The sequence below is a fragment of the Palaemon carinicauda genome, chromosome 3, assembly GCF_036898095.1.
Source record: "Palaemon carinicauda isolate YSFRI2023 chromosome 3, ASM3689809v2, whole genome shotgun sequence".
NCBI classification, from domain to species: domain Eukaryota; kingdom Metazoa; phylum Arthropoda; class Malacostraca; order Decapoda; family Palaemonidae; genus Palaemon; species Palaemon carinicauda.
Window position 1 is genome coordinate 179,169,207 of NC_090727.1, and position 25,917 is coordinate 179,195,123.

The window sequence follows — 25,917 nt, forward strand, 5'->3', positions numbered from 1 at the left end:
TTGAAGGAATACTTCACTTCAACATTATTTAGCGGTCTCAACAATGGACTGTGAAATGATACACAGAATATGTTAGAAAACATACTACTGTATATTATATACTATAGTTTTTTAACTGCTGTATTTACTATATTGCAGGAATACTGGCTACTGTATAACTTTATACTGTAGTTCTGCCGGCATGCTACCGACTAAGCTAGTACCTGACGGCACCAGCCGACCGAGACAGAGAAAGCATGGAGAGAAGGGCTACCATATTATTATAGTTTAGTACAATAATTAGGGTTGTAGGGACTCCTGTCTCTACTGCCTTCTTCCAGAATGAGGATTCAAATGGAAGAGGGACAATATAATAATTCTAGCTTCCAGCCAGCCACAGAATCTGTTGCCGGCTGCTCTGCCGGTTCCAGGGTTTCTGGATGGCAGTCCAAGAGAGGACTGAAGAATACTCAACGTTATAAGGGTCTCCCACCGGCAGCCGTCATGGCCGGCACAACCATTCCCGGAGCCTTGCTTCCGTTAGGGGGAAGGTCGAAGCTGCAATCAAGCCGCCTTTGTAGGAGCCCGGCCGGCATCACAATCCGCCCGGCAAGCAGGGAGATTCTAGAATACCGGCCATAGATGTTGTGACGGCCAGGCCATCCCTAAAGGACAGAAGGGGAAGGGAAAGGGTCTTATATTTTGCGTCGAAAGAAGGCAGCACATCTTCCTCCTACTGTCGGCAACAAGCACAGAAACATAGTTTCCTATGCCGGTGCCATCTTGGGCGGCAGAGGAATAACGATTCTTCATCGTAAGACCTTGCTGGATACAAGACATGTCTTCTAGACCACAAGGGAGAAGGTAGCGACAACTGTACTACCAATTTCGGTTGTGGACTAGGGAAGCCGGGCTTCCTATGCCTGCAACTGTGAACCAGCAGGGGAATGACTAATCCCCCGTCAGTAGAGTTGCCGACAACAAGACTGAATACTCTGAGTTACTGTCGTAATTCAAAGCCGGGATACCCATCGGCAAAGAGGGAAGACAGAGACACTATCCCAGTCAAGCTGGACTACACTACTCTATGGCAAGACCAAGATAGGGTTGTCGCCTAATGGCAGCATTCAGAGGGAAGGAAGGGTATATCCTTAAATCTCTAAAAGAGACGAGTATCGAATTATGTTAGTATTTCTAGGGGATATGCTATCTCCGACTGAATTAATAAAACGATACAAGATGATAAACGGAGATAACGTTACTAAAGTATACTAAAACGCATTAGGCTAGCCCAACTCGAGTCGGGATCTCGGCTACGCTACGTCACAGAGACCCTATCGTATACGATCGAAACGTTTCACAGAAGAGGAAATATTACATGTATAATCTGATCTTTACTAGTATAATTTGGCTAAATAGCTTTAATTCATTAAAGCTAAATACCAGGGACGTCGTACTACTAACTAAATTAAACATTTATGGCGTACGTCAGTGGTCCAGAATGGCCACCTCCGGTGAAGGCTGTGCTCCGCTAAACACATCCAAATTATGTTAATTTAACTGTGAGAAGGGAGCTAAAAATTATACACAGGAAAGATTAAATACTCAACTTTACAGAGGATGAAGATGCTGGAGAATGCATGGTAATAATCCTTGAAATAGTAACAAAACCGAGAACAAGAGGGAGATACACCGTGCTCAATTGGCTACTATTAAAGGAATGAGTTACGCCGTAGGAGTGAGGGAAAGGGGATCCGCCGGGTAACCTTGATGATGGCTCCCCTTCAATTTCGCCACTCTTCCCCCTCAGAGCGAAAATTCTATTCGGGGAGAAGATTGCCATGTTTGGTATCAAGAAATACGTCCCCTGATATTATGCGATATCCTTAAGAATTTTCTTAAAGATAATCGTGCCAGGAGTTAGAATTCTGGAGACCTGTGGTCAATTCTCAGGGAGTATCACTGTAGACAAATATCCCTTAAGAACCTTCCATCAGGACGACATGGCTGAGCCCAAAATATACTTTCCATTAAAAGTTTGTGATATTTCTTACTTTCAGAATTTTTAAGTCAATTGCTTTACATTAGTTTCTAGTATATTATACTTGACTTTGTACTTAATATGGTTGAGATTTGTCCCTTTAAAGGGGATGATTTTGTATGTAGAGTTGAGATTATATGCATTGTTTATGTAATTTCACATACTGACTTTCTCTATTGTGATTTGGAGTTTTTTTTTGTACGAGACCTTTTGCATTTCATTTGACCTCAATTGTTCCATACTCATTTTCATTTCTGGTATATTCAGCTTATGATTTGATGGTAAGATACATGGAAATAAATTTTTTTATTATAAAATCTTATTAATATATTTCCATATTTACCTTCAGAACAGAATATGTAGGCACCCCCTCCCTCCCACAAGTGGTATTAGGATTAACTTGAATTAATCTGATGTAGTTTTTAGTGTCAGGGGATCGATCCAGCTCACGTTGATACTTACTGGTGTTTGGTGTTAGTTTTGTCTCTGGCTTAAAAGGGTGAGGATTTTGCAAATAGCAGATTATTTATTCAACATTTTTATTTTTATTCTAAGTTTGTGAAGTTCATGCTTGTAAATTAATAGCTAATGATTTGAGGGCTTGTATAGAAATAATAATTTTAATGATAAAAATCCTCTTATATTTCATAAATCATTTCTGATTAACCACAAAGTCAATGTGGTCTTTTTAAATAATTTCTTTCATAATTGTGGATCAGGTAACAGTTTAGTTTTTATGAAAGTAGGGATGCTTATTATAAATATATATGAATTTAAAATTGCAATACTGTTTACAGTAATCCATCGGTTATTGTTAGTGTTCTGTTCCAAGGCCCCTATCAATAGCTGTAAATCTGTTTAGTATATACAGATATTTCTTATTTTCTTAATAAATTCAAGCTTTTTATAAATCCTCGTAACACCCATATAAACCTTTTAAAAACTCTTAGTTAAAACTTGCTGTTACTATAGCTATACTCTTCAATATATGTAAATTAAAAATGTAAATTTGAACACTCATTAACGTATGTACTGTACTGCTCGGCTGAGCTTCGATGTTGACCAAACTATACAGTATTTCCATTCACTCATTACTGTGGTAAAAACATAACACTTATATTTCACTTAACTGTGTTTAATAACATATGATATTCACATATTAGTATCAAATTATGAAATAAAAATAGCGAATATATCTTTGCCATTGTTTACATTAATAAAATAATCGAGACTACCATCTATGTTTTCTAAATCAGCCGATTTAGGAAAATATGAAGGATCTTGTTTCTCTTGCTTAAAGGGACAATTATTACTTTAACTATCATTTATATCTTACCATATAAAGATATGTAGTTTTAATAAAAACACTTTTCTCATATTTTAATTACTGACGATTTTAATGGCATACCAAAATATAGGAGGATTTCATGCCTGTTGCTGATGCATGATAATATAATAGTGTTTAGCTTTGCAGTGCTTGATTATAAAGCTTTGGGAATGATTGATTTTTTATTTAATTTTATTGTTTTTTTCCAATTTGTTTATTTTTCATAAAATAGGGGTAATGTACTAATACTGTATATCTTTCATTTTTGGGCTCAGTCCATGTCGTACTGATGGAAGAGTTCCTATAGGTAGCTTTCTAAGGGATATTTGCTACTATGATACTCCCAGAGAATTAGACCAAAGGTCTCCGGGAATCCAACTCCTGGCACAAGTATCCAATAAAAGATATCGTATAATATCAGGGGACGTATTCTAGATACGACACATGGCAATCTTCACCCCGAATAGATTTAACGCTTCGATGTAAGGGGGAAGAGTGGCCAAGAAAGGAGTGCCATACTAGTTCCCCGGTGGATCTCCTTCCCTACTACTACCGCGACGCCATTCCTATTCTTGCCGTTAAGCGGAAATGGCCACTTATCGTATGCTGGCAGGAACCCTGGTGGTACCGATTACCTTTGCCGGGGCTCCTACCAGAGCAAGGCTACTCTTGCTCATATATACGTTAGTAAAGTAATTCCCCCTGTTTAGCATCACCCTTATTGTTTCTTCTCAGTTCGAATGAGATGTTACATTCTCTAGAATCTATAGACAAGCTATAATAATTATTCTCTTTCTGAGAGAAGAGACTAAACCCTTCCTCCCTTCCCGAGTGACACCTCCTTCATAGACGGCAGCCACTGTCTCTCTTCATTGCCGTCGAGTAGAACGATGTTCTTCCTGCCTCTGGCTTTGATTCAGATAGTGACATACTCAGGGTGCCTTTGTCTTGACGACATTGTTAGAAAGCCATGCTTCCCCAGCTCATTGTTTTGAGGAAGGCGACATACCTGCCGCCACCTCTTATAACAGTGAACTGTAAGATCCTCAACCCCTTCCCCCTCTGTCCTTTCGTGACAGCGTGCCGTCACAAGATTCTTTCACCAGTATTCTGACAATCATCCCGGCTTGATAGGATGATACCTGCCGGCGGCATTTAGTTCCGTCGTCTCACTACCACCTTAACCCTGACTTCCCTTCCCTCATAGGAAGTTGATAAGATTGGAGGAGGACTGAGATGACTTCTGACGGCTTCTGGCGGAAAACAAAACATACTTTGGAAAGTCCTCAGCTCTCTCTTGAGCTGCCATCCACATTCCTTGCCGCCGACTTCATTGCCAGCGACATGCTATTTGTAGATGGGTGGGAGCCAGAATCTGACAGGTTCTTTCCAATTCCATTGGAACTTCCATTCTGATAAGGAAACAGTAGGCGGACTTATAAGTCCCCCTACACTTCCCACTGTTATGGCCATTCATAATAATAGGAAATTCTACTTACTTAATCTTTCTCTCTTTCTTTCGGTCAGCACCGTCAGGTACTAACCCGATACCGGCAGTGACTGCCAGCAAATTACTGTGTTTCCTATCGTAGATGATTTTTGAGACCATGATATTCTGTTGAGGCTGAGTACTCCCTCAACACCCAGATGGTTTTCCTTGATCATCAGGGACTTGCAATACCCGAACAGTATTAATACAGTACTACAGGTGGATAATGTTAGCATAAGCTACTTACTAACTCTAACTCTAGATTCTAGAGTTTCTCTACTTTGTATCCTCCCTATCAGGGAAACTGAATATTAATACTGACGGAGGTCTCAGCAATAGCCTGGGAGAGGAAATACAGATACACAGTTACACCGGTCCCGACTTACGCTGTTTTGTGGTTATGAACGTGCCCCCATAAATATATAAAAAATAATATTAAGCGTCGTTCCGTCTTACAGCATTAGCGTCGTAAGCGATGTAAACAATTGCGAACTAGTTTCTAGCGCGCAGCGGATAAATACTCTTTGTGGTGGTTGCGAGTCAGGAAGACGGTGTCCCTCAGTTCCAGTTCTACGCCATTTTGGTTGTGTTTGCAAGTTCTTACTCTTGTTCTTTGGAACTTTTTGCCTTTCATTGTGGCTCCTAAGCATAAGGCACATTCTTCTGATGGTAGTGCGTCTAAAAAAAGAAAGGCCATCACTATGGAAGTGAAATTAGATACTATTAGGCGGTCTAAAAACGGTGAAACGCCAACGAACATTGGCCGAGCGCTTGGCCTTAGTCGTTCAACCGTGGCTACTATTCTTAAGGACAAAGGGCGAATCATTGAACAAGTGAAAGGATCTGCTCCTATGAAATCAACAGTGATAACCAAGCAGTGTAGTGGTTTAATTATTGAAATGGAAAGATTATTAGTGCTTTGGTTGGAAGATCAAAATCAACGGTGTATTCCGGTGAGCCTAATGGTGGTTCAGGAAAAGGCTAAAAGTTTGTTTAAAGCATTGAAAAAAGGAAGGGGGGAAGAAAGTGACAGTGAAGTTTTCGGCTAGTAGGGGTTGGTTTATGCGATTTAAGGCTCGGGCCAATTACCATAATCTTAAAGTGCAGGGTGAAGCTGCTAGTGGGGATGAGAAAGCAGCAAGTGAATTTCCTAAAGCGTTGGCAGAGATAATTAGGGAGGGGGGTTATTCTGCTTATCAAGTGTTCAATGTGGATGAGACAGGTTTATTTTGGAAGCGTATGCTTAACCGCACGTACATTGTAAAGGAGGAGAAGTCAGCACCCGGTCATAAAGCCAGCAAGGAGAGGCTTACTTTGCTTCTTGGGGGAAATACTGCTGGCGACTTCAAACTTAAGCCCTTGCTGGTGTATCAGGCTGAAAATCCAAGGACACTCAAGGGCATTTGAAAGAGTCAACTCCCAGTCATTTGGAAGGCAAATAAGAAGGCATGGGTGACACTTGCAGTGTTTGAGGACTGGTTTATCAACCATTTTGTGCCAAATGTGGAGCGGTATTGCACCCAAAAGGGTATCCCCTTTAAGGTCTTGCTAGTGCTGGACAATGTCCCTGGACACCCTGCCCAGCTAGGAGACTTTCACCCTAATGTCAAAGTGGTTTACCTTCCACCTAATACCACGGCCCTTTTACAGCCTATGGACCAAGGAGTGATTGCTTCATTCAAGGCCTACTACCTCCGAAGGACGATTGCTATGGCATCACAGGCAACTGAAACGAGGAAGGACTTGACTCTGAATGACTTTTGGAAGTCCTACAACATCCTTGATGCTCTTAAGAACACTGCTGATTCCTGGGAGGAGGTTAAGATGACAAAAATGAATGGTGTCTGGAGGAAACTATGTCCACAATTTGTGAATGATTTCCATGGGTTTGAGGACACAGTAGACCATGTTATCAGAAACATTGTTGCCCTGAGTAAAGAAATCAATCTGGATATGGAGGTTGATGATGTTACAGAGCTGCTGGAATCTCATGGAGAGGAGTTATCTGCTGGGGACTTGATACAACTGGAGAGGCAGATCATAGAGGAAGAAGAAGAAACCCCCACCTCAGATCCTAAGGCTTTCACAAGGCAGGGCTTGTCAAAAGGTTTTGCAGAGATACAACAAACATTGTCAACTTTCGAGGCTCAGGATCCTAACATGGACAGATTCACTAAGGTTTCCAGAGGCATCACGGACTTACTGCAGTGTTACAAGGAGATCTTGGATGAGAAGAGGATCCCGTCTGTCCAGTCTAACCTGGAGCCGTATTTTAAGAAAGTAGAGAGACCTGCACCCTCTACATCAGCTGCCTCTACTCCTCCAGATTTGCCAGCAACAGAGCCTCTACCCTCTACCTCAGCTGCCTCTATTGCTACAGAGCCTCTACCGTCTACCTCGGCTGCCTGTATTCCTACAGAGCCTCCACCATCAACCTCAGCTGCCTCTATTACTTCTCCACCACCTTCTGTAGCTTCTATCTCACCTCCATACTCACCTGCCCCAGCTTCTCCAGCACCTTCTGTAGGCTCTGCCTCACCTACCCCAGCTTCTCCTGCATCTTCTGTCTCACTTCCAGAGAATCCTGACTCACCTGCTCTAGTTTCTCCAGCATCTTCTGCAGCTTCCCCTCCACAATAAACCTGTCTCTCCGTCCCATGCATCATCCCTTCCAGTGTGCAAGCCAACCATAGGATTAATGTAAGGAATTGTTCTCTTTTTCTATTATTATTTATATTAATTCATGTGGTAAGGAATTGTTTTCTCTTTTTCTAGTACTGTTTTTATGTCATTTGATACATATTATTATAGTACAATACTTTTTCAGTACAGTACAGTACGTATAGAGTAATCTATTTATGGTGTATCTTACTGAAATTCGGGTTACACCGCGTCTTAAGAACGGATCAACGTCGTAACCCGAGGACCTCCTGTATGTGTCTTCTCTATTTCCTTTCAAGCTTACTATCCTAAACTACCATATACAATAGTCATTACTATTATTATCATATACTGTATGCTTTTATATCACTGATATACAAAACAAAATACTCATATAAGTATTTTCCTTTACAGGATGACCCTATGGAGAAGTGCGAAGCGATGTTCTGCAACCACAAGGGGAAAGACTTCTGTGGCCACACGATGTGCAGGACTCATGCCCCCTGCTGCATGGTCACAGGAGTCCTGAAATATTGGAACCCGAAGGGTTGCACCATCTGCTCAACCATGCTGGCCAATGGCTTCGGTGAAGCCACCCTGGTTAGCCCTAGAGGCTAGGGATATAGCGAGGGATACCCATTTGCAAATGGGTAAGGGGGTTCCAAAAGAAATCCCCAGGACCATACCTACCCAATGACTCCCTAAGGTGCCTACTGTTACCCAAGGCTCTGCCGAGTGCGGTGGTGTCCCAGGAACAGTTCCGGTCCCCCTTCATTCAGCTGAAGATTGACTCGGACATCAACAAGGCCCTAGAGGGCATGGACCTCCACCAAGAGAGGATGTCAGAAGTGTCCACCGACACTGAACAGGACCTACTACAAGGTGGCCCTGAAGAGGACGTGGATCCTCCCCAAGTTGAGGAAAAAGAATACCTATCAACAGCAACAGACGACTTAGTTTGCGGTTACTGCATACCAACCTCTTCCGTCCTCTGCCACAACTCCACAACCTGTTGCTCAGGCTAATGCGAGCGAAGAGATTCTGACATCTCTAAAACGCATGATGGAGTCATTCCAACAGGAACAAAAAAACAATGCAGGAATCGTTTAGGAAGCATCAAAGGATGATACAGGAGAAGATCGACAGTCTCGGAAACACCAGGGGCACTTCTAAGAATCATCTTAGAGTGTCCGATCTCCCTCAATGCTCCGAATCTAATTCGTGGAGGTAGGCGGAGCATATGCCGATGATGGATGGGAAACTCTTTGTTTCCGAGAAGTTGGGAGCCAGACAGATCGAAGACCTTGAGTTCTGGCCCAACTTTTCCTCTTATCCAGAGTGCGATGTGAGACTGAGGGACGAAAATGCGGCCTGAGAAGAAATGGTCCCCAAAGAGGTCATCGTGTTTGAACACGATGAGGCGCAAGCCATCCTCCTGAAGACCCTGAAGGGAGCTGGATATACTAACTCCAAAGTCTCGGCACTGAGCAAGAAGCACCCCACCTTTCTTGCACCTTCCTCCATCTCATTTCCCTTTACGGAGAAAGCACTAGACTTTGCCGTCAAGACTGCCGTCGAGGGAAAACCCTGCCCGACTCTAGAGGGATGCACGCAATTCTCTCTAGTACTGCCTGGTGGGTGGTCTTTTTGTCCGATGTCACTTTGTCCGACGACACTTCGTCCGCGACTTTTTGTCCAATGTCTTCTCGTCCGTTGGACTTTTGGTCCAACGACATTTGGTCCAATTTCTAAAGAAAACAAGTCTTGTAACGGATTGTTATTACCGTTTACTTCACTTCTCTGTTAAAAGTTTATACCTTATTGGCTTTTATGATAAAGTAATATGCTCACTTTCTAATTACTCCATTAGTCATGCTTAACATTCTCGTTTTCCTTCTCTCTCTTTTGTATGGTACTATATATATATATATATATATATATATATATATATATATATATATATATATATACTGTATTTATTTATATATATATATATATATATATATATATATATATATATATATATATATATATATTCATATATATACATAACAAAATATAACAAACACTCTGAGTTCTGTTTTAAAGTAAGATGTTTTTCTGCATTAGCATTTCTCCCTACTGAAGATGTTGAAGAGGCCTATAAAGAATCGATAGACGATGACGAAATACATTCCGAATTAATTGCTAACTTTATTGTGACTTATATGGGAGTCGCAAGAGGGCGTGGTGCGAGACGAAGGATAGATCTACCATGAGATATAGGGAATGTTAATGAGAGCATTCTTCAAGATTTACAAAGAACAAACAATGCTGCAGAGGGCTTTCATTCTGCTATAAAACGTTCAGCGGGTGGAGTACATTTGAACATTGCGAAAATTTATCAAAACCTTGAAGGAAGAAGGATTTATTCAAGGTAAAATGACTCAAATACTTCGAGGAGATCCGTCAAATTCTTGTTCACGGTATCTGAAAATCACCGATTGTCTCAAAAGATTGGTAACTGGATATGAGTCAAGGAGGAAAACAGCTTTCGAAATATTTGGCATTTAATTTTCACCAATTTGAAACAATCATTCTAATTCTTTTTTTTTTTATCATTCATTATTTTACATGTGTTACTATTAATATTATCTACTTTTATTTCCTTTTCTTATTTTCACTTCAGATGTCATTTCGTACATTTCTTACCTTTAATACTAAAAAATCAGCTACGCTAAAACGTTAATATTCCGCAAAAAGTAGTTATGTTATGTTAAGCAGTTTTTCTTCATTTCTATATTGTCAGACATTTCCATTTAATTTTACTTTCTTAACTAGTTACTTTCACTCCTATACTTTGAAGATTGGCAAATAATTATTATTATTATAAGAGGTTTAATTTTCTATTGGGGAAGTTATGGATTGGCTAGGGCTTTTTTTTTTCTTTCTTTAATAGATTGAAACGATTTAACTTTGGACCAAATGTCGTTGGACCGAAAGTCCACAGGACGAAAAGACATTGGACAAAAAGACGTGGACGAAGTGTCGTCGGACAAAGTGACATCGGACGAAAAGTCGGTATACGGCACTGCCTACCTGCGAAGAGAAGTGGAAGGATGTCCACCCAACCTTCTCAGTCTTCAAATTAGACCCGGAGATTGCAGGACAACATTTCAATGAGAACCTTCCAAAGTTGCCAGACCATCTTCTGAGGAAGGATCAGGAGTCGATGGAGAGACTTGAGGCTTCTCTCTCTCATCAGAACTGCTTAGAACTAAGCGCAAGCCAACATAATGCCCCAGAAATCTTCCTCTTTCTGGCCAAGTCTCACATGGGTACCCTTGTGAAAGACATGTACGCTTTCCTCAGAGCGCATTAGAGCTTCCAGAGAGTTCGTCCTGGCTGCAGCAACCATCAGGCACAAACCAAGGAAGCTGATTACCTCAAGCATTTGGAGTAAAGAATTCTTCCCACAGGAACTGGTCCAAGAGGTCATCGCGAGGGCAGCAATGGAGAACAGGAACCTTCTCCAAAAGTGGGGTATGTCCTCAAAAAGGATATCTTCTTCGGAAGGAGGTCCCCAGCCCAAGAACAAAAGAGCAGGGAGACCACAAAGACCAGCACAAATCCCCGCCATGACCATGACCACAATGCCTCAGACCACCTTCCAGATGGTCCCTCAACAACTGGTAGCCCAGTCACCAGTTTTCAACTCTACCTTTGAGAGGCAGTCGACTTCCTTTCGCCGCAGTCAGAAAGGAAAAGGTCCTAAGAGAAATTCTCCCGGAGGTAACTTCTTTTTGGCGCCGAGGAGGACGTGGTCGCACAAACAATACCGCAGTACCCCCCAAGCAATGAGGGGTTCCGGGTAGGGGGCAGACTCCATCACTTTCGGGATCGCTGGACCTTCGACCTCTGGGCCCACAGCCTAATCACGAATGGACTCGGGTGGAAATGGAGCAAAATTCCACCCCGTTTTCCAGATTTCTTCCAATACTCCAACCCCTTGTTGGAAGAATATACCTCAGAACTCTTGAACAAGAAGCTGATAAAGAAAGCGAAGTCCATCAAGTTCCAGGGAAGGCTATTTTGTGTTCCCAAGAAAGACTCGGACAAACTCAGTGTCATTCTAGACTTGTCTCCACTCAACAAGATCATCGAGAACAACAAATTTCGGATGCTTACTTTGCAGCAAATAAGGACCCTTCTGCCAAAAGGGACGTACACGGTCTCAATAGACCTAGCAAATGCTTACTAGCACCTCCGGATGAGTCGCCTTTTCTCCTCCTACCTAGGATTCAAACTACAGAAGAAGAAGTTTGTCTTCAGAGCGATGCCCTTCGGACTGAACACAGCCCCAAAGATATTCACAAAGCTAGCAAGCACAGTCGTACAACAGCTACGCACCGAAGGTGTTCAAGTGGTAGCATATTTAGACGACTGGTTGGTATGGGCAGCATCCAAGATTACATGTCTGCAGGGAGCCTAAAAGGTGATCCAGTTTTTTGAACACTTAGGCTTCAAGATCACCCCCAAGAAGTCTCCTCTCACTCTAGCTCAACATTCCCAGTAGTTAGGAATCCAATGGAACGTAAAGTCACACCACCTCTTCATTCCATCCAAGAAGAGGAGAGAAATAGCAAGATCTGTCAGGAGACTAATCCGTCACAAGAAGATTTCAAGACGCCAACAGGAAAGAGTAATGGGTTCCCTTCAGTTTGCAGCAGTGACAGACCCAGTGCTAAAGGCATGTTTGAAAGATGCGTCAGGAGTCTGGAGGAAATACACATCAAACGCTCGAAGAGATCAACTAAGGTTGACCCCAGCCTTGTTGCGCACGCAATTAAAGCTGTGGTCAACAGGCAAGAGTTTAGCGCGGATAATTCCCCTGCAACCACGGCAACCATCAGTGGTGATACATACGGATGCCTCCTTGGAAGGATGGGGAGGTCATTCTCATGACAAGAAAGTGCAAGGGAATTGGTCGTGCCAGTTCAAAAAATTTCATATCAACATTTTGGAAGCTATGGCAGTATTCCTGACATTGAAGAGACTATCCCCACGGAGACCACTACACATCAGATTGGTTCTGGACAACGAGGTAAATAAAAGTGTCTAAATCGACAAGGCTCGAGATAACCCCACATCAACCATGTGATGTTAGCCATCTTCTACCTGGCAAGGAAGAAGGGATGGCACCTATCACCAGTTCACTTACATGGGATCCACAATGTGACGGTGGACGCTTTATCCAGGCAAAAGCCCATAGAGACAGAATGGTCCCTAGACGCAGACTCGTTCTCCTTTATCTCGGAAAAAGTCCCAGAACTGAAGATCGACCTCTTCGCAACGAGCAACAACAAGAAACTATCTCGTTACGTAGCCCCTTACCTGGACCCTCAAGCAGAAGCGATGGATGCCATGTCCCTACACTGGAACAGGTGGAATTGCATTTACCTGTTTCCACCAACCAATCTCCTGCTAAGAGTCCTCGACAAGCTAAGAACCTTAAGAGGGACACCAGCAGTAGTAGCCCCCAAGTGCCCAAAAGCAATTGGTTTCCTCTAGTCCTAGAGTTGAAACTGAAGCTGTTTCCACTGCTGAATCTAGTGCTGTCTCAACTGGTCCAGAAGTCGACTGTCTATGCTTCATCCTCGAGAACCAGCAACCTATATTTCATGATTTTCTCGCCTTAGCAACGAACAAAAATTTTGGAATCTCGAAGGATAAAATTGGCTTCATAGAGGAGTACAAGTCACGTTCGACTAGAATGCAATATGAATCATCATTGGAGAAATGGGTGACCTTTGTGAACGCAAGGAAACCGACAGAGATATCGATAGATTTCTGTCTTGCATTCTTCATACACCTCCACAAACAGGGCCTGCCCTCTACTACAATTACTTCTTGTAAATCGGCCCTGGCTAGACCACTTCTGTACGCTTTTGAGGTGGACCTCTCAGGTGAAATCTTTAAAAAGATCCCAAAAGCATGCGCTAGACTCAAGCCTGCAGCCCCACCAAAGCCCATCACGTGGTCTTTGGACAAAGTCTTGCACTATGCTTCGAATCTGGACAATGAGGACTGTACTCTAAAGGAGTAAATACAGAAAGTAATTTTACTGTTCGCAATAGCCTCAGGGGCTAGAGTTAGTGAAATAGTGGCCTTATCAAGAAATGAAGGCCATATTCAGTTCCTGGACTCAGGAGAACTGAACCTGTTTCCCGATCCTGCCTTTCTTGCCAAGAATGAGCTACCCACCAAGAGGTGGGGTCCTTGGAGAATCTGCCCATTGAAGGAAGATGACTCTCTCTGCCCAGTAGAGTGTCTTAAGGTCTATCTTCGAAGAACTTTAAACTTCAAAGGAAGACAGATCTTCAGAGGCAAAACTTCAGGATCAAACCTATCTTTAAGACAACTGAGAGCGAAGCTCACTTACTTTATTTGCAGAGCGCATCCTGACAGTACACCCGCAGGTCACGATCCAAGGAAAGTTGCTTCTTCGTCGAACTTCTTCCAACTTATGGACTTTAGAGACTCCGCACATACACTGGGGGGAAATCATCCAGGGTCTTCTACAAACATTACACGAAGCAAGTACATGAGATAAACCACTTTGTGGTGGCAAAGGGTAGTGTGATTAAACCAGTCGTCTAGTGCTACGATGAACAGTGGACTGTTTTGGGACTTTACAGTGCATAGGGTGCATGGGTATACCTACCCACTAGTGCAGATCATAACTATGGTTGACATACTGTTCTGTGTAGGTGCATATCTGATCAATATACCAGTGCCGAGTGAACGGTTGCGTTACGGAGTTTATGCATTTCCGAACATCTGACTATGTCAGATGGATTTGGCTTCACATCTCCATTGAGTGGCATTATTCTGATAATGTATTTGTATATTTTTTCTACACGAGAAAATATGTGTTTTGGTGTGTTGTAATACTGGATCAGATTCATACTTCGCTGTAACTACATTTGATAATTTAGTTGCATAATAAAATGCTTAACCGTATTTGCGTCTTATTACTGCACCCTCAGTTATAAGCTAATAAAGTATGCTAGAGTTTCACTAAAACCCCTGTATTGGGCTTATATCCTTGAAATCACAATAATGTTTTCTAGAGGAATAAACTTACATTCTTAAGGTGAGTAAAAAGGTATGCTTCAATGATTTCCTTTTTGTTCCAACAGGAAATACAAACCTTGAATCCTTATTGTCAACATCGACATTTCCCTGCTGGGGGCAGGAGGCACTAAACCAGCTCCAGGTTTAGTGGACGTGACAGATCTCTGGAATCTCACTAATAGGTCTAGTAGACCAGATAAGGAAATCTATTCAAGGTAGAAGGCACATACACAAACCCACAGCTAATAGTAATTTCAAGAAATTCTCTAGTATACTTCCATCAGCACGACATGGCCTGAGCCCAAAAATCTGATTTTGATCAGAGTGAAAAATCTAATTTTCGGTGAGAGGGCCATGTCGTCCTGATGGAACCCACCCTTTTATTGATCCCTCCCAAAATTACTTTATCTGTGGCCATTTTCGCTTAACGGCAAGAATAGGAATGGCGTCGCGGTAGTAGTAGGGAAGGAGATCCACCAGGGACCTAGAACGGTATCCCTTTCTTTTGCCACTCTTTCCCCTTACATCGAAGCTTTAAATCTATTCGGGGTGAATATTGTCATGTGTCGTATTTAGAATATGTCCCCTGATATCATACGATATCCTTTATTGGATACTCGTGCCAGGAGTTGGAATCCTGGAGACCTTAGGCTTAATTCTCTGGAGTATCACTGTAGCAAATATCCCTTAGAAGGCTACCTATAGGAACCCTTACATCAGGACGACATGGCCCTCTCACCCAAAAATAGATTTTTCACTTTGATCAAAATCTGTTATTTTACATGTTATTTACAGCAAATATGTTAATTATTTACAGTACAATCATACACGTTGAAATGCAAGCAAAGCAGGTGTTGTTATCTGAAAAAGTTGTTCATAACAAAACTAACAATACTTTTATCATTCTATTTTTCTTTTTAAACTTGTTGAACTGAAATTGGGATGTAGAAGTGGAGGAAAATCGGTTAGTTTATTATAGTTTGATTTCAAAAAAGGAACTCACTTGATAAAATATCATTCATGGGTGAAAACGTATGGTTTGCACAATATGTGAGATTGCAAGTTACACGATTATTACTGTAGTTTACTTTATTATTTTTGGGTGAAAAAATCCTTTTTTTAACAAAGAAATTAGAATATGAAAACTATAAAACAAATCCCCAGACACCCACAATAAAAGGAGGAGTTCGCAGTATACATTTAAATTACTGTAGATATATTTATAAATCTGCAAAGTACGAAGGGAGTGATAGGTGAAAGTCGATATGGTGAGAGATTGCTGCATTACAGTTTGCTAGTGCTATGAACTTTGCACCATAATACCTTAATGCATGTCATGCTTATTTTATTTTAATAATGCATATTAGAAAAATATACTGTAGTATAATCAAGTAATCTCATAATCTATTCTAATCCTCTAAAAGCAGCAAAATTATATAATTAAAAATTGATGATAAAATATTTCTTCCACCATTAATCAAGAACATACACATCAAATCACAAATATCACTGGAAACCTTATATTTCTATATAATAATAGAATAATGTTAATTAGAAAATGTGATGTACTGTGACGTTTTCCATTCAGGTATCAGAATATAAAAGCAGAATTGTTTTTATTTTGGAAATTTAAATACCTGCACTAGAAAAAGTATAATTTGAGTGTTATTTTTTTCATTAATGCATGAATTTTTGTGTAGGAATGAAATTTATTTTAGAAATTACAGAAAAAATTGTAGTTTTATTTTCTAAATCATGTAAATGAAATCAAGTTAAACCAGAGCTGAGGTATTCTTACTGATGTATAAAAAATAATTTTTGGTTTACTGCAGTTGTGTGTCCAGAAGATGGTCTTTGGGCAGACCCTTGTGATTGCCAGAAATACTACCAGTGCTCTCATGGCAATGGTTATCAGTATTCATGTGGAGAAGGTAAACTATGGTTCCAGAATTTAAAGGTATGTTAACATCAGTCGCTTAGATAAATGAATTTGCATGAATATGACATATCTGGAAGCAATTTGCATTTTTCCTATCGATAAAAACCTGTAGCTATTTTTTAGGGGTACAGTATTACTTTCGGCGAAGTTGATAGACGAGCCTATAGAATTTTAACGAGGGTTAACCACCCACCTGCTAGTTGTGGGGGGGGGGGGGGGGTAGTAACTACCACTCACACTCACGCACCTGGGCTGTGAACCTCATTTTGCTTGGAGGTAGTACTTCAAAGGGGACTGGTGCTGGCGGGGTAATTTGTATAAATAGCTACAGGTTTGCATTGTTAGGAGAAATACAAATTACTTCAAAATTTTTCATTTGTTCCGTAACCAATTACAAACCAACGCCATTCATAAGGGTTGACTTACCCATTAGGATGGTGGAAGTCCTTGTCAATGAGGGTTTTTGGCTTTGGCTTGGAATTCCCCTTTTGTGTTTAGCACATAATACGTGGAAACTCTACAGCTTTATAAAACCTTGCTACGCATAGTCTGCAGCCTACATAATACTCCCCTTAATAGGGTATGGGAACCTAACAGTATTGACACAATACCAGATTACACAAGGGAACAATGGTTTACCTGTAGTTGGTTGAAGTCAGCTTTGTAGAGGACCCTGGATGCCGATTTCCCCAAGAGAGGAGAAGATGAAGAAAAAGAAAGAGCCAGTCTTTTTTAATCCTTTATTTAGACTAAAACCCGGTAACCAGCGTCCTCAACCTCTTGCTACTTGTCTATCAAAGAGTTTGAGATGTTAAACCAGTTCTTGTGCAGCCACCACAGCACCGATAAAATACGTATAGTCTCCTATGGTCATGTCTTGCAAGAAGTGGGTGGTGAAGGTCATTTGATGCTTCTATATGCCCGCTGGCAAGGCCTGCGTCACAGAGTAGTCTTATAAATGCGAGGGAGCATTTTGCTTTTATCATTATGAACTCCCAGTCTCTTCTATGAGAAGAAGGATAGGGATTCGATGCTTGGTCCATGACCTTGTGAATCCAAGACAAGAACATGTCTTCGGTGATCCTTCTCTTGATTTTCCCCCAACTGGTGAAGTGATGACACTAGGAGCGAGTTTCCTTGAGGAAGGGCTTCCAGTTTCTCTTTGGCATGGTAACCGTTGAAATGGATCATTGGTCATGCTCCGAAGGACTCCAAGAGCGAAAGGGTTTGGATTCTGGGATCTGAGCTGCCAGAAACAAGATCGAGCATTACTTGGCCCATCGTCATGAATGGGAGACATTAAGGCGTCCCATGGGGTTCACCAACTCTCTTGGCCGAAGCCAACATGAGCAGGAGACCTGTCATCAAGGTTAGATGACCTCTGCTGCCCTGGATGGCCAAAGCCGAAGATCTATCCAGATATCGGACATTCTCTTTGCAACCTGTTATGGGAGAGTCTCCCTGAGAGAGGAGGAGCTGGGTAGTTTCCAGGCGGGAAGTCACAGCAATGATACTGCATTGTGAGAGATGTTTACATATAGCTGTTAAGAGTCGCTGAGAGGGTTCTCACAGGATCTCCATTGGGAGTTGCAGAAGAGTCGACTGGGCATGATGAGTCTGCTGGGCAAGACAAATCTCGCTGACGAGATGAGTCTGCCAGGCATGACGAGTCTGCTGGGCAAGACAAATCTCGCTGACGAGAGGAGTCTGCTGGGCAAGACGAGTCTGATGGCCTGTTCTCGAAGATCAAGATCAAGATCGGGAAATGGATGAATCCAATTCCCGTAGAATTTCTCAGGAACTACATCAGTAGGTGAGATGAGACTTCTAATAAGACAAGACCGCTGATGACGAGGCCTACTCTGAAGGGCAATAGCAGAGAATAGGAGAACCCATTCCTCATGGGAGGAATCACCCGAAGGGGAGACCAATCAGGAAAAGGAAGATTCTCTTGTGGATGGAAGAAGCCATCATTTGCTGTCGCTGTCAGCGATCCTTCCAGCAAGCAGGAAGATTGCTGCATAGTGGCTGATGGAGGAACTACTCCTCCACAGGGGAGTGGATGAATGAATCCCTCTCTTCGCTGGAAGAATCCTTCGAAGGAGAGACCAATGAGAGAAGGAAGTCTTTTCAGAAGATGAGAAAGACATGATCAGCATCTGCTGCCATAGTTGGCAACTCTCCCCACAACGTAAGGGAGTTCCAGCACCTAGAGGCTATTCTGTTGGCCACATACTCTGTTTCCCATCCCCAAGTTCTAGTCCGGGTTGAAGGTCGACATCAGGCTTTGTACAAGAAAAGAGTTGGAGCTCAAAATTGAGTTCTCCTCGAAGGGGGTTTGTACCCCTTGCCCGCAGGAAGGTTGCCCTCATCTTGGAGAGGTTTAAGAGGCAGTATCATTGTAACTCTGACCAAAGCCTGGAGGCTGAGTGGTACAGCATGGCCCCCCTTTTCTTTGATGTATCCAGAGGGAGAAATCAATTAAGGGAAGAACTGAGGTGATTGACTCCCTGGATGAGAATCTCATCTGGCCACCTCCTTATCAGGACAGTTTCTTGCTCGAATCTAGCTGTTCCTGAAGAGGTTGGATTCAACGGAGATGGATGCGGTCTTGTCGAACCTGCGGAAGTTTCTGCAGGCTGATGAACATGCCTATACATACCTGTATTCGATATGACAGTCGGGATTTTCTTGAGATTACTCCAATCCTTAGATTGTGGTATTATGGTAAACTCGAGATGTCTCAGAAAAGCTTGAGACTGTTTTGCGGACTGTGGCCAGATATAGCATGCAGACTGCTTAATGTTCAAATGCTGACCATACGCTGTTTCACTACACATAAAGAAAAAACGGTTGAATGCCCATAATTCTGGGCAAAGGGTAAACAGTCAAGAAGAACTGTGCACTGAATGATCTTGCTCGTCATTTGTATCTGTCAAAATAGCAGTCAGAGCTCTTGGCTTCTCAGCTTAAAAAGTGGAACCTAGTCCAGGAAGATGAAAGGATCACCAGTTTCAGGAATCGGAGCAATGACCTTGCTTCCTTTTTCGACATGGAAAACAAGTTGTGCTACTCCACAAACATACCTGGCTTGTTCACGTCCCTTAGTTTGCCACATAATCCTTCAGACTGGCGTCTTTTCATAGACTTCCAAGCGAAGTCTCAAGGATGTGCTTCTGCACAACGGGAATAAATATCCCAGCGTTCCCATTGCACACACTGTCCATCTAAAGGAGTCCTATGACAATATGGATCTTCTTTTAGAAGCTATTAAGTACAGCGAGTACCAATGGAGTCTGTGTGGGGACCTCAAGGTCATTGGTCTTCTTATGGGTATGCAAGGCGGCTTCACAAAGTACTGTTGTTTTCTCTGTCTCTGGGATAGTCGAGCTGTATCCCAGCATTACAAGCAGAAAGACTGGGGGTCTAGAAGCACTTTTGTTCCTGGCAAACACAGTGTCAAGGCGAATCCTCTGGTGGACATGAATAAGACGCTTCTTCCTCCTCTTCACATCAAGCTTGGTTTGATGAAAAATTTTGTGAAGGCGTTGGACAACACTTATCTACTGTGTTCCCAGGTGTTAGTGCTGCTAAGCTCAAAGAGGGCATCTTTGTCGGACCTCATATCCGAGAAGTGCAGAAGGATACTGATTTTGAGGAGCTTCTTAACTTAAAGGAACTGAAAGCATGGGAAGCATTCAAGTTAGTATGTAGTGGCTTCCTTGGTAACACACGCGTACCAGATTACCAAGCCTGTATTGAAAAGTTGCTAAAGTCTTACATGGATATCAGGTGCCAAATGTCACTCAAGATTCATTTTCTCCATTCCCACCTCAACTTCTTCCCGCCAAACCTTGGAGCAGTGAGTGATGAGCATGGAGAAAGATTCCACCAAGACATTACGAAGATGGAGAGCAACTATCAAAGCAAATGGAACCCCGGCATGATGGGAGACTTCTGCTGGATGCTCTTGCATGACATCCTGGAGGCAAAATACACCAGATCTAAGAAAACACACTTTTGACTGTCTGTGATACTATGAATTGTGTAATTGTGTCATCCAAGTATATTGATTCAATCAGTGTTCTTTATCTATCCTGTTTTATCTGTTATAAGCTCCTGCAACTCTTGAAATGTGCACATATATTCTCTGTTTATACTAAAATAAGACTATTTAAAAGCCAGAAAACTAGAGGCGATAGAGCAAAACTATTTATAAATTTGAATTCAGCACACCCAAATTAGCAAAAAACACATATCCCCATTCTTGCCTCAGACCATTTTTTTTTCTTTTTTGTAGACCAGTGATATAAATTATTCTTTAAATTTCATGTCCAATTGGGATTCTAATCTACCTTAAGAAATCTTTCATAGCTACGACTTAATCAATTCTCTGCTCACAGATGGATGGCTACTGTAGCCTCCTTAGTAAAGTTCATTCCACCACTGTCTTGTTGGGATTGCAAAGAACATCTTCTATGGGACATTGGCCTTGAAGTCAAAATCTCAGATAAGTCCCTATTTTCCAATGCTTACATCACAGGTTAGGGGACATGTGTAGAATATTTATATCTCTCAGGACTGAGGATTACAAAAGAGGGTAACTGGGGACACCCCAACCACGCCTTCACAACGAGCATCACCAAGGAAGATACCGTCACTGGGGAGCCTAACTGAAAGATATGAGGATGCCAAAACCTTCCTATGTTACACTTGTCATCAGCCACAGCATAAATGAAGAAGAGCTTCCAAATATTGATGTAGTGTGTCAAACACTAAGGGAACCATGCACACCAACAGAACCTGAAAGGTTGCTGATGAAGGTCCGAGGGCTTCTTACTCCTAACACATACTCCCAGAGATCCATCCAGGGGTGTAACTGATTGAACAACAAAAGCAGAAACACTCAATGAGGATGAGGAAAAAGCAAAGCTCTCTTTCTTCCCTCAAAGATATACACCTGAGACAGCAAAAAAGGGCACAACCTACACTCGCACACAGATGATTGCGGGCTTATCGTACCCCTAGCAAAGGGCACAAAGAGAGAATGGATCTATCAATTGAAAATCAAAAACATATAAAGACCATCGCTCTAAGTGTCAGATTATAGCAATCAGTAGTCAGCATTCACTTCCTGAAAGAAAAACATAATGAAAAGTTCGAATAAGGGCGCATCGATAAGTCTGTACATGATGCAGCCGAAAACATAAGTGAAGAGACTTTGACAGGTAAGGTGCTGGTATTCCTTATCCCTTCTCCCACCTGTTGCTTAATTGCTTGTTAAAATGATTTATTGGTTTAGCTCGCGCTGACAACTTATTTCCTACCAAAGGACAATGGTTTGTATTTCACTTAAGAACAAATAAGTAGTATAAAATCTTTTATACAATAACAGAAGATTACGTTGATCAAAATTTTCAACTATACATACAATTCGAGTTTTAATTCCATCAAAATAAAAGTGCTCAACACAATAATGTACTTGTACCTTACTGCATAACATATTGTAAATCAAGACAGTAAAACATAATTAATTCTGGTTGAGAAACCACACTCAGATCTTAGCAGATACCTTATCTCCTTTGCAAATAAAAAAGATACCATTCATTAGATATTCTGGAGATATCATAATGGCTTTGCATTTTCTTGTGATATACATTTCATAACTTCTTAAGTATCAATAATAAAATGTTTACAGAACTGCACTTGGGCAAGTGAATGCACGAAGCCATCTTTACCAGTGTGTGAGGGAAATGCATCATATGTCTGCAGTTCTTCAAATGACACTGTAAGTACAGATATACATGTATATAGCATTAATGAAAAACTAAATACTCAAGTATTTGCTATGACTATCCTGCAGTGGACTAGCAATGGGTAATATACTGTGTGTGTGCGCGTTTGTGTGTGTGGACGATACCAAATTTTATAGCGATACGAGCACCGATACCTCCTTAAAATTCCGATTCCGATACTAGTCCCGATTCCGATACTAGTCCCGATTCCGATACATGCAATGAATTCGTGATTAATTTTAGACCCAGAAGCTGGTTTAAGAAACAAATATTTTTTTTTGGAACAAGTAATTTTATTAATTATGCATTCAGAAGGAACATAAATGGTTTTGCTATAGAAAATAATGAAAACTTGTTTTTTTATAAAATAAAATGAAATGAAAAGGATAAACATTTGAAACAAAATATTCGAGTAAATTCTTTGAGGGTATTCAAGTCCTAATATTCTTATATTGTAATAAAAGAACATCTGCATCTCACTGGTTTGACCTTTCAGTCGATTTTTTTCCTGCGAGTAAATAGTCTCTCAAACACTAAATAACCAATCGTTCACTTTCAACAGAAGAAGGAGAGGGAGGTGCAGACAAATACTTCACGGCAAAAAGGAAATTCACATTTATGGGGACCATCCGCTATGCCTTGCCTTTTATTTTCTTATTAATCAAAATACACCATTGCTATATGTTTTAGACATATGTAATACCTTCATCATATAAAAATTTAAAGTCATTTGATCAAAACTTCTTTATAAATCGAATAATTCTGTGATAGATTTTTTTATTTTGATTTTTATTTTTTTTATGAATTTTTTTCATAATTTTCTTTGTCTAGACACAAAATAATCATGAAGAGTAAAGGGAAAATCAAAATTCTGTCACACAAAATTGTGGGAATTTTATTCCTCTTTACAATGATACCTTTCTCTCTAAAATTGAACAATAAAGTGAGAGAAAAATGTACTGAAGTGTGAATAAGTATGTTTTTGAGTTATGAGCTCCCAAAGATTTGCTATAAATTTTCGCTTTTTTTTTTTTAAGAAAAATCAAAATAACATTTTTATGATAAGCTTAGTACTCTTATTGTTCATTCCTATATGAAGGCTAACTAAACGAGGTATTTAAAGTTTACTGATACACTTGGTGAAAGGGTGTCATAATTTGCCAGCGGCCTCTCACTGTTGCCAGAGTTCTAGTTTGAATGTTCCAGCTTTCATATTTCCCTCTCTTCTTGGTTCATTTTTGTTGCTCTCTGGTTAGCCTACTATTTGTTCTTTCTTTGACCTTAGGTAACATTGGCCATGCTATAAAGTTCACGAAGACGTTGTAAAAACACAATGTACATACGAACTGCAAGTAAACATTATAATTTCTATACGTCACGGAAACTCTGGCTGGTCTTCTCGTAGATCGTAGTCAGCGTTCGCTTACCTTCTACCAATGCCTTCCATCTCTGCCAGACGTACGAGATTGCGAAACATAAGTGAAATAATCACTATATATATATATATATATATATATATATATATGCAAAAAATAACGCGCAAAGACGATTCTGCCAAACTCAGTCGTGCAAACGACGCAGTAAAGATAACATCATCATATAAAGACCGTTTTATCTTAATTATTTGTAAAAATAATTGGATAAAACTTTTCGAGAGCATGTACGATATGTTTCTGCATACATAGAAACAATAAAAACGATTTTCAATTTTTTAAAGTTGAGTCAAACGCCATAACGGACGGTCCCCTTAATCTCCACCACTGCAAAGGACTCTCATCATTTTCTATATTCTTCAAAGAAAATATATTTGGACATGCTCTATTAAATTTCACTTTTACCCTGTTGCGGTAGTTGCATTGTCACATCCATTTTCAGGCGTTAGCTCCATTATTTCTTGTCTTTTTTTTTTGGCGAAGGAAGCAATAAAAGTAGTATGGATATTTTTTCCAAGTTATAGCTCTAATAAACTAATTTTCGTGCATCATGTTAAAATTACAAAGGTTTAGTAGCTAAGAAATTATAAAAGCAAAAAAACAACGCGCGACAGCAGCAAAGTTTGAAACCCTACACGAGACAGAAGTCTGTAAGTCAAGTATTAAATTCGTTCTGTTCCTATTCATTCTTCACACAAACCATTTAGTGTTGCTATTTCTTTCTTCTGCAAATGTTCTAAACTTTTTTAGAAATCATGATACTTTAGATATTAAGAACTATAGATTATATTGATACTTTGAAGTCGTCAAGCAAAATATTTACTTTTTATTATAACCCGAAATAAAAATTTAAGTTGCAAATATACGAATTCCAAAGAATCGTTTTCAGAATAGGAAATTCAATTAAAATTCTTCGATTCCGATACCGATACCACAAAAAGTTCTGATATTTTCGATTCTTGATTCCAATCACTCGCGCCATCACTTATATATGTATGTATGTATGAATGTATGTATGTATGTATATATGTATAGAATATGTAGGTATGTATATATATATATCTAGGTTAATGTGGGTAAGGGTTAGGTTGGGTAGGGAATGTTGGGCGTTTGTCAGTGCGTATGGGCCAGGTAGTGAGAAAAGTGAAGAAGAGCGTAATGAGTTCTGGAGTGAATTAACTAGGTGTGTAGAAGGACTGGGTAGAAGGAATTATGTAGTTGTTATGGGTGACTTAAATGCTAGAGTGGGTGCTGGAGAGGTAGAAGGTGTCATTGGGAAATATGGCGTACCAGGTGAAAATGAGAGTGGTGAGAGACTGGTAGATATGTGTGTTGAACAAGAGATGGTAATAAGTGCTAGCTTTTTTAAAAAGAAAGATAAAAATAAGTATACATGGGTAAGAGTGGCAAATGGAAGAGTAGTAGAAAGGGCATTAATGGATTATGTGTTGATAGCTAAAAGAATGTTTGGAAGATTGAAAGACGTGCACGTGTTTAGGGGTATGGCTAACGGTATGTCTGATCATTTTTTGGTGGAAGGAAAATTGGTTGTAGCAAAAGAGTGGGGGAATAGAGTAGGTGGATGTAAAAGGGAGCTAGTGAGGGTTGAAGAGCTAATAAAACCGGGGGTAAAAAGTAAATATCAGGAAAGGTTGAAAATGGCATATGACGAGGTGAGAGTAAGAGAAACTGGTAATTTAGAGGAGGAGTGGAAGTTAGCAAAAGAAAATTTTGTTGGGATTGCAAGTGATGTATGTGGCAAGAAGGTTGTTGGAGGCAGCATGAGGAAGGGCAGTGAATGGTGGAATGAAGGAGTGAAGGTAAAAGTGGAAGAGAAAAAGAGGGCTTTTGAAGAATGGCTGCAGAGTAATAGTATAGAGAAGTATGAAAAATATAGAGAGCAAAAGGTGGAAGTAAAGCGCAAGGTACGTGAGGCAAAGAGGGCAGCTGACCTGAGGTGGGGTCAGGGACTGGGTCAGTCATATGAAGAGAATAAGAAGAAGTTTTGGAAAGAAGTGAAGAGAGTAAGGAAGGCCGGAGCAAGAATTGAAGAGACAGTGAAAGATGGAAATGGAAGGTTGTTAAAAGGAGAGGAGGCAAGGAAAAGGTGGGCGGAATATTTTGAAAGTTTGCTGAA

The 25,917-nt window shown here is 40.8% G+C and overlaps 2 protein-coding genes across 2 annotated transcripts in view; both read left to right on the forward strand.

Annotated features, from left to right (window-relative positions):
- LOC137638802 (chitotriosidase-1-like) overlaps positions 1–25,917 on the forward strand; it is a 166,672-nt gene that overhangs the window by 124,750 nt on the left and 16,005 nt on the right. Inside the window, exons 8-9 of the mRNA XM_068371182.1 lie at positions 16,446–16,570; positions 22,251–22,340. Of these exons, the coding sequence (XP_068227283.1) occupies positions 16,446–16,570; positions 22,251–22,340 (215 nt within the window). The remainder of the gene's footprint in view (positions 1–16,445; positions 16,571–22,250; positions 22,341–25,917) is intronic.
- On the forward strand, positions 6,490–7,476 carry LOC137638881 (tigger transposable element-derived protein 1-like). Its single transcript, XM_068371288.1, has one exon. It carries the CDS (start codon positions 6,490–6,492, stop codon positions 7,474–7,476), a length of 987 nt encoding a protein of 328 aa, XP_068227389.1.

Bases quoted from the DNA above. Each gene is read 5' to 3' on its own strand.
- LOC137638881 (XM_068371288.1), top strand. From the start codon at position 6,490: ATGGACCAAGGAGTGATTGCTTCATTCAAGGCCTACTACCTCCGAAGG.